Source organism: Dipodomys ordii, unplaced genomic scaffold (assembly GCF_000151885.1).
Source record: "Dipodomys ordii isolate 6190 unplaced genomic scaffold, Dord_2.0 Scaffold165, whole genome shotgun sequence".
NCBI classification, from domain to species: Eukaryota; Metazoa; Chordata; class Mammalia; order Rodentia; family Heteromyidae; genus Dipodomys; species Dipodomys ordii.
The window spans coordinates 358,169-369,932 of NW_012267381.1; the positions used below are offsets into that span (position 1 = coordinate 358,169).

At 44.3% G+C, this 11,764-nt stretch overlaps 1 protein-coding gene across 2 annotated transcripts in view; it reads right to left on the reverse strand.

The window, feature by feature from the left end:
* Window positions 1-4,463: 4,463 nt before the first annotated feature.
* The window catches only part of Dcaf7 (DDB1 and CUL4 associated factor 7), a 26,854-nt gene continuing 19,553 nt past the window's right edge, over window positions 4,464-11,764 (reverse strand). Inside the window, exons 6-7 of one of the 2 annotated variants that reach the window (XM_013033270.1) lie at window positions 10,511-10,628; window positions 4,464-9,233 (exon numbers count right to left, since the gene is read on the reverse strand). In XM_013033270.1, coding sequence (XP_012888724.1) covers window positions 9,061-9,233; window positions 10,511-10,628 — 291 coding nt within the window. In that variant the 3' untranslated portion in view covers window positions 4,464-9,060. Of the gene's footprint in view, window positions 9,234-10,494; window positions 10,629-11,764 lie in introns of both variants that reach the window. The other variant, XM_013033272.1, reaches the window with a different exon arrangement.

The following is an 11,764-nucleotide window of genomic DNA, read 5'->3' on the forward strand; positions in this document are numbered from 1 at the left end:
GGCGCGGGGACCCATGACGATGTAGCACACTTCCTTTCCCAGGTCCGTCCCTCAAACCTGTCCCTCCGCTTGCAAAGTCCGTTCCGCAACCGCAAGGTTCTCCGTCCTGCCTTGCCTTTGGGAAATACCCTTAGGGTTGTTTTAAGACTGGATTTTGTTCCCAAAACGATCTAGTAGTGGTTCATGTGAATTGTGAAACTAGTTTTGCTTCTCAATTCCTTCCTCGCTCATAGCAAGCTCAGGATGTTGGCCCTGATGCCTCCTCCCTCATGGTTTAACATGCGCTTTCCCTAGGCAACACTGACTAAGCCCATATAAGGCGGCTGTGAGATCCCCCAAATCCCGCAGGTTATAAAAGGTCACCTGAGACAATAGCCAGCACTTCTCACTTCCTCTTACCTGGTGAAAAGGGGTCTTGCCCGTCCCCTTACTGGCAATAAACCTTTTGAAAACTTATTAGACTTTGCCATAGAACCATGCAGACAGCCAGTACAGAGCACAAAGAAAGGTTTATTGCCAGGAAAGAGGGCCTACAAGACTCCTTCTCACAAGTGAGAAGTGAGAAGCGCCGGCTATTGTCTGAGGTGACCTAAATAACCTAGGAGGCTTAGGAGGAGCTAGAAGTGGCTAGGAGGCAGAGACCCCGGTGTGGACATATGGGCCAGGGGCTTCATCATGGCAGACTAGGATTTATGGCTGTTATCCAAATAGTAGATAAGGGGTCCTGCAGCTGCCCAGACCTGAAGGTCACTCTAAGGGGCTCTTGTTGCCTTATATGATGGTAGCTGCCCCAGAGAAGTGCCATCCCAAGGTAAAGTGTTTGTGGGGGGAGGGGGCGGGAGAGGCTGAGTATTCACTGTCTTTACTAAGTGGGCCTAGTGTTGCCTAGGAAGAGAGGATGCCAAGCTATGGAGAAGGGAAGGAGTGTGCTAAGCTATGAGGAAGGGGGATCATTTTGCTAACACCTTTCCTTTGTTCTTCCCCATACTGGCAATAAAACTTTCCTTTGTTCTTCCTACCTGGAAGTCAGTGTATAGGTGTTTTTTGTCTTGTTTTGCTCACTTAGTTTCTCTGATCAAGTCTTTTTCTATCTAAAAACAAGGACGCTACTACCTACCTGCTTTAACTAACAGAAAGGTTGAAAATACAGCCTTTGGACTTTACTGTAATAACTTTTTTCTGGCCAGTTGTGGGACTTGAACTCAGGGCCTGGGTGCTGTCTCTGAGCTTTTTTGCTCAAGGCTTGTGCTCTATCTGGCTTTTTTGGTGATTAGTTGGAAATGAGAATCTCATGGACTTTCCTGCCCAGGCTGGCTTTCAAACCAGGATCCTCAGATCTCAGCCTCCTGAGCAGCTAGGATTACAGATGTAAGCTATCAGCACCTGGCCTAGTAGTATTACTTTTTGTAATTTAAAAAGTTCATTATTAGATGTTACTTTGGTAGTGGGGCCTGCGTGAACTCTGGGCCTGGGTGCTGTCCCTTAGCTCTTCAGCTCAAGGCTAGAGCTCTACCACTTGAGCCACAGCACTCCTTCTGGCTTTTTCTGCTTATGTGATGCTGAGGAATTGAACTCAGGGCTTCATGCATGCAAGGCAAGCATTCTACCACTGAGCCACCTTCCCAGCCCCTAGATGTTACATTTGAAGCAAAAAGCAAATGAATGTTGCCCTAGTCCAATCACCCATCTTTCCATGCACAAACCTGTAACCAGTAAAGTCAGACTTGTTGAGTTAATGTCACAGAGACCATGCCCCAGGGGAATAATGGGGTGTCTCATCAAACAAATGGAAAGATGGCTCTTGTAAATGATGGGAAATGGTGGAGATTCAATGAAATTTAAATGAAACAGGCTCAAAAGAACATAGAGCTATATGGAAAGCATCAACATCAGCCCTGTACCACAAAGAAGACCCAGAAGATCCTTGGGAAGTACAGATTAAGGTAAATATGAAATGTGTTCAGGAGCCCATTTGGAAATGCTGTAGCTGGTGGCTAACACAGGACTCATGTTAGTGACAGCTCGTCCAAGCAAGGCTCTAAGTCTTTATTATCATGGATGAAATTTCAAACAACGAATTGTGACAGTATATGAAGTTAGAGAATAAAGTTTCTAAGTAAAAAATACAGTAGCTGGAAAAAGAAAAGGTAGTGTATGCTATGGAGAAAACATTTCTGTTCACTTAATAGCTGACTCTTTACTCTCTTCTTCCCTCTTCCTTTTTCTCCTTACTTCCCTCTCCTCCTTGCACATACAAGGCAGTGGTTCTGTTACTAAGCCACTTCAGCTTATCTATGTGTTTATGAAGAATGGGAGGCAGAATTTTACTTCCTCAATCTGAGTCAGTATTTACTGTCTCAGGCTGGGAATGTGGCTTAGTGGTAGAGTGCTTGCCTAGCATGCATGAAGCCCTGGGTTTGATTCCTATGAACCACAGAAGCAGAAAAAGCCAGAAATGGTGCTGTGGCTCAAATGGTAGAGTTCTAGCCTTGAGCAAAAGAAGTTCAGGGACAGTGTCCAGACCCTGAGTTCAAACCCCAAGATGTGCAGCGCGTGCGCACACACAATTACTGTCTCAAGATAAATTTACAGGTAGCTGAACCATCTCTAGAAATCTAGTTGCCTGGGCTGGGAAGGTGGCTCAGTGGTAGAGCTCTTGCCTTACATGCCTGAGGCCCTGGGTTCGGTTCCTCAGTACCACATAAGCAAAAAGAAAAAAGCCGGAAGTGGCGCTGTGGTTCAAGTGGTAGAGCGCTAGCCTTGAGCTGAAGAGCTGAGGGACAGCGCCCAGGCCCAGAGTTCTGGCCCTACAACGGACCCAAAAACAAACAAACAAACAAAAATCTAGTTGCCTGAATCATCAAAATCACTTAACAGTGAGCTTGGAGGCAAATGATGGGTAAAAGGTACCATTCTATTAGACTCAAAATGTGCTGTCCAGTACTAATTAATCTCAACCAATAAATTATTGGATATTATTACAGATTGCTGGAATGTAAATTCTAGAAATTGGAAAATTAATCACTTTACTCCCTCTTCCAGGATATATAGGAAGACTACATTTTTTGACTTTCATTGAACGTATGTTGAAACTATATGATGTTTGACAGTTATCAGCAAAAGTAAGCCATTTCTGGGCCTATCCTGAAAAAACAAAGTGATCTATCTGGAGGCAATGTTTTCTAGATGAGGTAGCTACAAGGTGGAGGGTTGGGTGATCACAAAAATACATGTAAATAAAAAGACAAACTTTTAGCCGGGCACCAGTGGATGCTTGTAATCCTAGCTACTCAGGAGGCTGAGATTTGAGGATCACAGTTCAAAGCCAGCTCGGGCAAGAAAGTCCATGAGACTCTTATCTCCAATAAACCCCTAGAAAAACCCAAAGTGGCACTGTGGCTCAAGTGGTAGAGTGCTCACCTTGAGCTGAAGAGCTGAAGGACAGCACCCAGGCCCAGAGTTCAAGTCCCACAACTGGCAAAAAATAAATTTTTTTTTTTTGGGTCCGGCCGTGGGGCTTGAACTCTGGGCCTGGGCGCTGTCCCTCAGCTCTTCAGCTCAAGGCGAGCGCTCTACCACTTGAGCTACAGCGCCACTTCCAGTTTTCTGGTGGTTTATTGGAGATAGGAATCTCACGGTTTCTCCTGCCAGGGCTGGCTTTGAACCTCGACCCTCAGATCTCAGCCTCCTGAGTAGCTAGGATTACAGGCGTGAGCCACCAGCACCCGGCTTAAAAATAATTTTTTAAAAAAGATAAACATTTTGGGCTGGGAAGGTGGCTCAGTGGTAGAGTGCTTGCCTTGCATGCTTGAGGCCCTGGGTTCAATTCCTCAGCACCACATAAGCAAAAAAGAAAAAAGCCGGAAGTGGCGCTGTGGCTCAAGTGGTAGAGCACTAGCCTTGAGCTGAAGAGCTGAGGGACAGCGCCCAGGCCCAGAGTTCAGGCCCCACGACCGACCAAAAAAAAAAAAAGACTGTCCCCAACCTGGCTCCTGCTTGCTGCTCTAGCCACATTTCCCACCATTCTTCATACATGACCATCAATTTGTTAATTCTCTATTTAGGACCATGCTCTTTTTTTGTCTACAGATTTGCATATGAATGCTTTCTCTGACTTAAATAACATTCTATATTCCTAGAAGACTTCTACTCAGCTTTCAAAACCCAGTAGACATCTATCTGTAATTTTCATGACCTTCTTTGAATCCCATCTCCGCGGTATGCTTGAACACAGTTCTGTTACTGCAGAACACTCCCAAGCATTTATGTGGGTGTCTCCTACAGTGCAGGTAACTACATAGTAGGTACTTCATGTTTGTGCTGACTGAAAAATGAGTGTGATCAAACAGAAGTGATGAGTTGGGCTGTAGCATGGGTTGTGGCACAGTCTAAACCCCTTGCCTGTCTCTGAAACATGATCACAGAGGCAAACTGGAAAGAAATGAATTCATCACAAAAGGAAATTCAATCTATACATGTTCAAGTTTTATTACAAAGTATAATGGGCAGAAAATACGGTACTTCTTATACAGGAGGCTGAAACAGAATAAAAGGGTGATCATTAGATTTAATATACTAAGGAAAGAAGAAGCAAAGTCACAGAAAGAACGCTCCACTTTCAGTGCCCTTGAAATAGCTTTCAGTGGAGAGTCCTCAGCATGGTTTCACAGCACAGTGTTAAAAGTTTTATTACAAGCCCTGTGTACAATCAATCTTGTGAAAATGGTATTTATAAAAGAAAAATGGTTACAGTACAGTTCTGTAAGGGGCAGTTTCCTCTCCACCTGACCAGAGGGTGCCACAAAACCTATAGGATAGAGTCAAAGTTTAAATATATAACAAGAAAATAAGTTCAGACATACTAGGCTAAAGGGTACAGAAATGGATTGGTTAGAGCTTAACATTTTAGAGAATGAGAAATCTCCATTTCCTACAGAGAAGTTTATACAGTCATGCTACAAATTCTCACTCAAGAAAGGGAGGTGAGGGAAAGTCACAACAGAGGGATCATAAAATACACAGGAATCAACACAAGTGATTCATACTCGACTAAAGTGATTCAAAGCTTTAGCTCAACGATTTTTATAACACATTGTATGCCACAACAACCCAAGGTAAGACCATGCTTTTAAATAGTAGCTATCACAAGTTCATCTTCCCTGGGTTGTCCCAAAGGTAGGCACCCAGCCATTTTCCAGCTGTCACACATACTGTCAACATCTTTCTTCTGGATTCAAACTTCCTTTAGCTTTTTGTTTCTGGTTTGACATTCAAGTTTAAGCCTCTTTGGGAAGGCACCTTCATGTTTCCATATTTGAAAAATGACATCCAGAAAGTAACTGGGCCCTGGCCCATCCCCTGTGACCATACATTTGACTTTGACCATTAGCAGCAATAACAATGTGGGAGGAGGAGAGGGAGCAGGAGGGGAGATGAACAAGGCTCTGCAACACAAGACATTCTCAGCAGCTGCCCAGCCAGGGCAGAGATGACCTGCAGAAAACCTGGCCTAGAGCTCATAGTGACTTTTCTCAGTTCAGCTCTCTTCCCAGAAAACCCAATCTAAGTACCAAGGATGACCCTCGTTCCTTGTCCTGGAGTGCATACAGTAAAGGGTAAAGTGTGCTTGGAGGTGTCTACTTCAACAGTTCCCTGCCCCAAGTCAGCAGTCAAAGGAGCTTTTATATGCTCAAAATGAAGACAGTGGAGGAGTGGTTCTGGACTGCCCTCACATGGCTGGTACATGTTGGGGGCTTCCACAAGTCCTTATAACCTAGAAATTTGGGGCCTAGGCTATAGAGGGAGAAAGTTCTACAGAAAAAAAGGTAAAGGAAAGAGACAAAGGAGGGGGACAAGGTCTGCATGATTGTCTGCCACCATTAAACACACCTTCAATCAAGAAGAACCGTGGTTGGGAAGTCACAGGACAACCAACACAACAGAATTTTATCACATTATCACATATGGCTGCTTTGCTGGGGCAAAGAGCTCCTTCTGCTGGGCTCTCATCGTATCCATTATTCAGTGCCAACCACAGATGCCTGATTAGTGGTCCAGGAAGGTGGACACAGGCTGAAGACACAGTGTTACTCCACAGCCATGTAACAGTCCCAATGTTTTCTTCCCTAAGACCCTCAATGCATCTCCTCTTTTGATCCAAGGAAACAACAATGACTCTCCCACAACTTTAAATCTCCTCCTATTTATTTAGCCATAAGTAAAACATGGTGGGATTCTGAATTTTTTTTCTTCCTAAATCTAAGTCAGTTCTCCAGTAGTTGATCTGGCTTATTAGAGTTCTCACCCACTTATCAGATCTTGTCTATCTTTAATTCCTAACCTTGTGGGCTAGTTCCTCCCTGGAAAGAGAGGGCTCCAACACCCTGAGTGGGGTCCTCAAGTCTGTCAACGCCTCAAATTCAATCACCTGCTTAACTTTCTGCTGGTAGAGACCCAAGACAGCACAGGCAATAGGGCTGTAGCTCAGCATACTGACAGCAAGTCAAAGCACCAGCAAAGCTGTCCTGGAGCCACAGGTTCTTTCATGTGGTCCTTGTGGTAAAGTCGGCAGCAACAGGAGGGGAGCAGAAGACCAGGAGACCCTGGATAGTCTCACTAGCTGTCAAGAGAAATGGATCAACCTTAAACAGACTTGTCTTTGAAGTGACTAGACTTGTGCTTCCTGGAGCACAGCTTTATCCTGAAACTATAGAAATCCCCTCCTCAGCTACAGGGCACTGCCTGTGCTATAAAGGGGGAAGGAGAAAGCTTAAAATGCCAGCATGCCAGCAACTGCAGAAATATGTGCCTAGGGAGCAGGAGAATCTTGCTTGAGTCCAGTGGGGTACAGAGGAGGAGGAGTATATTGCAGGGCATAAGGAAGGATGTCTACAGGCCCACAAGACAAGGCAAAGAGCGACAAAGGGGTTGGTTTCCAAAGTAAGTAATTACCTCATCTATAACTATTCTATAATCATTGATTGAAAAATTCTTATTTGAGTTCTAGCCGACTAATCTCCTTGCCACTGAGACCATGTTAAAGTCCACTAGGAACTCAGTGATGGCAGGACCTCACCAGCAGGATTAACCCTGCTAGTCTTCTGACTTGTACTGCAGACCCTCTTCCCAGGAGGAACTGAGGACCTCCAAGGCAGCAAATACCAGTCATACTTGCTATTCTTGACAAGAGAATATTCACTAGCATAGTTAAAAGTAGAGGACAGGTGAAACCAAGAACTGCACAGTGTTTCCAGATGATGTACTGGAAACTGGGTGGGAAATGCAGTTAAGCCAACCTCAAGGAAGACAGCCAGCCAGAGTCCAAATCAGAACGATGAAGTAAGAAGATCAAAGAGGAAATATCTGACTAAAAAAGCCTTTCCTTTGAGACAAGTGCTTGTGTAAGCTATAATTTTTGGCATAGAACTACATCACTACAGAAAGGGAAGATTCAAGCAGAAAGTTTAAGGGCGTAGAAAGAAGTGAACTTTATTTCTTGAGGAGGCTGAGAGCCTAAGTGGACAAAACCCATCAGCCTTCAGGGCCCGCTGCTCTCCTCATTTCCGATGAGCAACTTGAAGGGTCTGAAAAGCTTTTAGGCACTTGGCAAAACATGATGAGCCAGACAAACTCTCCCCAGAACATGTTCCAAACTCTGTCAGCCCCAGGAATGCATAAACTCAGAATCACACATAAGCCCCTCTGTGGAACCCATTCATCTAACGGAAACAGATACCAGCAGCCTGTAAGTAAACACAGTCAACTGCAGCTTTCAAGTCCAATACTGCTCAGAAACCCAAAAACTAAACTAGGGTGGGGGCAAGTTTCACAGGTGTGGGTAGAGGCTTGGCTGGCTGATCCCAAGGCCTATGATTCTTTTGTAGATATTTAAGTGGTCTGAGATCATCTCGGCGAATTAGTTCAGCCCTTACAAGAACTGCTTCTCTCTTATTCATAGCCAGAAGCACAGGCTGTACCTCTGACTTCTTCACTCAACACTCAATCCCATCAGGCACAGGAAACTCAGTTAACAGAAGTATAGAAGCTCAGCTCAGCTAAGAGATCGTTCTTGCCTATCATTCAAATCCTGAAATAGAGTAGCCTGTAGCTTATAACGAGAAGATAAAAACACTCTGATACAAGGTATTAGAAACATGCTATAAGTTCTGCTTTTCTGAAATGATTCTCCTCCAGCCCGAGCCCAAGTCAGCAGCCTGTTCTAGCTCTACCACATGCCTACAGGTATCAGTGTGGCTGGACAGAACTCCAGGATGTAACAGAAGGCTTCCTGTGAGTGTCCTAGAGCCCAGAATGACCTTGAGAAGAACCAGGTTGGTGGCTCAATGGACTGCAGAGCACCAGGGAAGTTCAGGACTCCCAGTCAGGTATGTGTCACTCAGGTAGTGACTTGGGAAAGTAAACTGCTCTTGGGGGTCAAGGGCCCATATCTGCTCTAGGCACTAAGGGAAGAGAAGAAGGTGCAAAGAAGGAGGACTAGAAAACAAAGAAAAGAAACCAGAAAAAATTCTTTTCCTTTAAAAAAAATAGCCTGATAAAAAACAGACAAATGTTGAGATTTGTTAAAGACACTGATACCAGAGGAAAGACAACTTCAAATTATTATTTGTTCCCACTTAAGTGCTAACACGGACGTGGACAGGGACAATAAATGAATGGCTGCCTTGGGCAGCAGAGAGATAAAGAGACATTGGGGCAGATGGCTAGAAACAAAGGCAGTGCTTGTACTGCTCATGAACACAACGGCTGACAAACAAATATATAGAAATGTTTAATTACAGAAGCAAGGGAGAAAAGGAAAGGAGAGAAAAATCTTAAAAACTCAGTCCTGGGCTGAGAGGTGCCACATAGCACTGAATCCAGCATAGACATCGAGTGCTAACTGGCCAGGAACTCCTAAAGCAGCTTCTGGAAACAGTGGGTGCAAAGCAATGACAGACATACTGGCCACTGGAAACATGTTCTTCTTACTTGGGGGAGAGGGGGGAAGGCAGAGGTGGAAAGCACACACGCCCCTGCCTGGTGGGTTAGATACCACCAACACTACACTCGGAGTATCTCCAAGCAGTTGTTGTAGCAGATGGCGATCCAGTCGGGCTGAGTCGATGCCCACTGCACGTTGTTTATCTCTCCTTCAGCTGTGTAGGCCAGGATAGGGTCCTCAATGGCCCGTGGCATTTGCTGGATGTCCCAGATAAGAGCCTGATGGTCATCCGCTAGGAACAAAGAAAGCCAACAAGGAAGGTTATAACTCAATAGGGATAGCAGCACCTATATTGGGAGAATGAGTCACAGTTTGCAAAGCATTTGCTCACCAAAACTCCATGAGGGAGATTTTTATGTTTATGTGGTACTGAGGAATCGAACCCAAGGCCTCATGCATACTAGGCAAGCACTCTACCACTAAGTCACCTTCCCAGCCACGAGGGAGATTTTTTAGTAAGTTTTTTTAAAGACAAGGTCTTGTTATGAGGGCCAGGTTGGTCTCAACACAATACTCTTTCCTCAACCTGCAAAGAGCCAGGATTATAGGCATCTAATACCACATCCAGCTAAGGCTTCATTTCACAGATGAGGAAACAGAGATCAGAAATGTTGTAGTACTTGCTCCAAGCCATATAGCTATGCAGCCAGTGAATAGTAAGGTCACCTATGGCCAGGTGCTGGTGCCTGTAATCCTAGCTGGTCAGGTAGCTAAGATCTGAGGATCCTAGATAAAGCCAGCCAGGGTAGGAAAATCCATGGGACTCTTTATCTTCAATTAACCAAAAGCTGAATATAGAGCTGTGGGTCAAGTGGTAGAGCACTAGCTTTGAGTAAAAAAGCTTAAGGACAGCACCCAAGCCCCATGTTCAAGCTCCAGGACTGGCACACAATAAATAAAGGTTGCCTAGGAGGTGGGGTAGACGTGAAAATGATACAGCAAGGAGAAAATATAGCTTCCCTTACTACTCTATCATACCTCTGTATTACTTTTTTTTTTATATACTATTTCTAAATTAAAGCACTATGATGACCAAGATGTTAAAGGATAGTCTTTTTGGTCTGAAAAATGATGAGATGAGAACTACAAGTCATATACTACTGACCTATAAGGCTACGTGTCCTTCAATAAACACAGAGCTCCCTGCAGATTTGTTATAGTGAAGCCTGAAAGACCCTGGAAAATGTCAGCCTTGGCAATCCTAAAGATTTCTGTCATCTCCCAAGAGGGATGCCTCTTCCCAGATCTGGGTTCCTTCTGTAAGCCTAGATGCCTGGGAAGATAGTATGAGGCACAGGCCTGTATCTAATACAAAAAGAAAGAATGCTCTGATATAAACTGAGGGTAAAAGATCATCTGGAAATGTGGACTGCTTTAAGGTCACAAGTGTGGAGAGGCTCTTGATTGAGTAACTTGGTGTGAAACTGTTCTTTAAAATAGTAAAGATCACATATCTGAGGAGCCAGGACAGCATTTCATCATTATGCCATTACTCTTCACAATGGTTACCTGCAGTACAGATGTGGCAGGATGAATGTGGAGCCCATGCAATGCCATTGACACAAGCTCGGTGGTTGTTTAACCTGGCGACAGGTGTGCAGGGAACTCTGACATCCAGAATCACTACCTGAAGAAATACAAGTGAAAGACTCAGGCATTTCAGGGTATGATAGAATTAATAAACAAAAAATATTACACCCAAAAATACTTTTAAAGCCTAACTTTTTCACTTATGGATTAAAAAAAAATCCACAGCAGTTTATTATCTCTGTCTTAAGCAGCAGCTTTTAGGTAAGAATTTCTGCTGGGTGTCCAGGGCCCATGTCTAGAATCCTACTCAGGAGGCTGAGATATGAGGATCTCAGCTGGGAGTCGGTGGGACAGGAAAGTCTGTAAGACTCTTTTTGTTGTTGTTGTTGTTGTTGGTCGTGGGGCTTGAACTCTGGGCCTGCGCACTGTCCCTGGGTTCTTCAGCTCAAGGCGAGCACTCTACCGCTTGAGTCACAGTGCCACAGTGCCACTTCCGGTTTTCAAGTGGTTTATTGGAGATTAGTCTCACGGACTTTCCTGCCAGAGCTGGCCTTGAACCGAAATCCTCAGATCTCAGCCTCCTGAGTAGCTAGGATTACAGGATGAGCCACCAGCACCAACTCTTATATACAATTAACCTCCAGAAAATAGGAAGTGGTACTGTGGCTTAAAGTGATAGAGTGCTAGCCTTGAGTGAAAAAGCTCAAGGATAGTGCCCAGGCCTTGAGTTCAAGCCCCACAACTGACAAAAAAAAGAAAAAAGAAAAAGAAAAGAAAATTCTTCAAGATTCTCTGTGTCTTAGCTAAGCAGAATGAGAGCCTTACCAAAGCAGAATTTGGAATAGCTGAGGAATTCAGAATATCTGAGTTGCTAATTTCACCAAAGCAAGCTTAATCAATGTACCTTCTCTACCCACAATTCCCCTTTTATTAACTAAAACTCTAGAGAGACTGTTATTTCTACAGCTATTTGCTAAAGGGGGATAAATCTATACAGAAAACATAATTGGAAAGAATTGTTTCTTTTACTCAGCCCATAAGCATGAATTATTTGGTTTACTTTTTTACCTTCCCTCCTTCCCTCCATCCCTCCTACATTGCAGATCAATTCCATGGGCTGAACTATATCCTAGCCCCTGCCACTAGTTTATCTTTTTTTTTTTTTTTGGTCCAGTCGTGGGGCCTGAACTCTGGGCCTGGGCGCTGTCCCTCAGCTCTTCAGCTCAAGGCTAG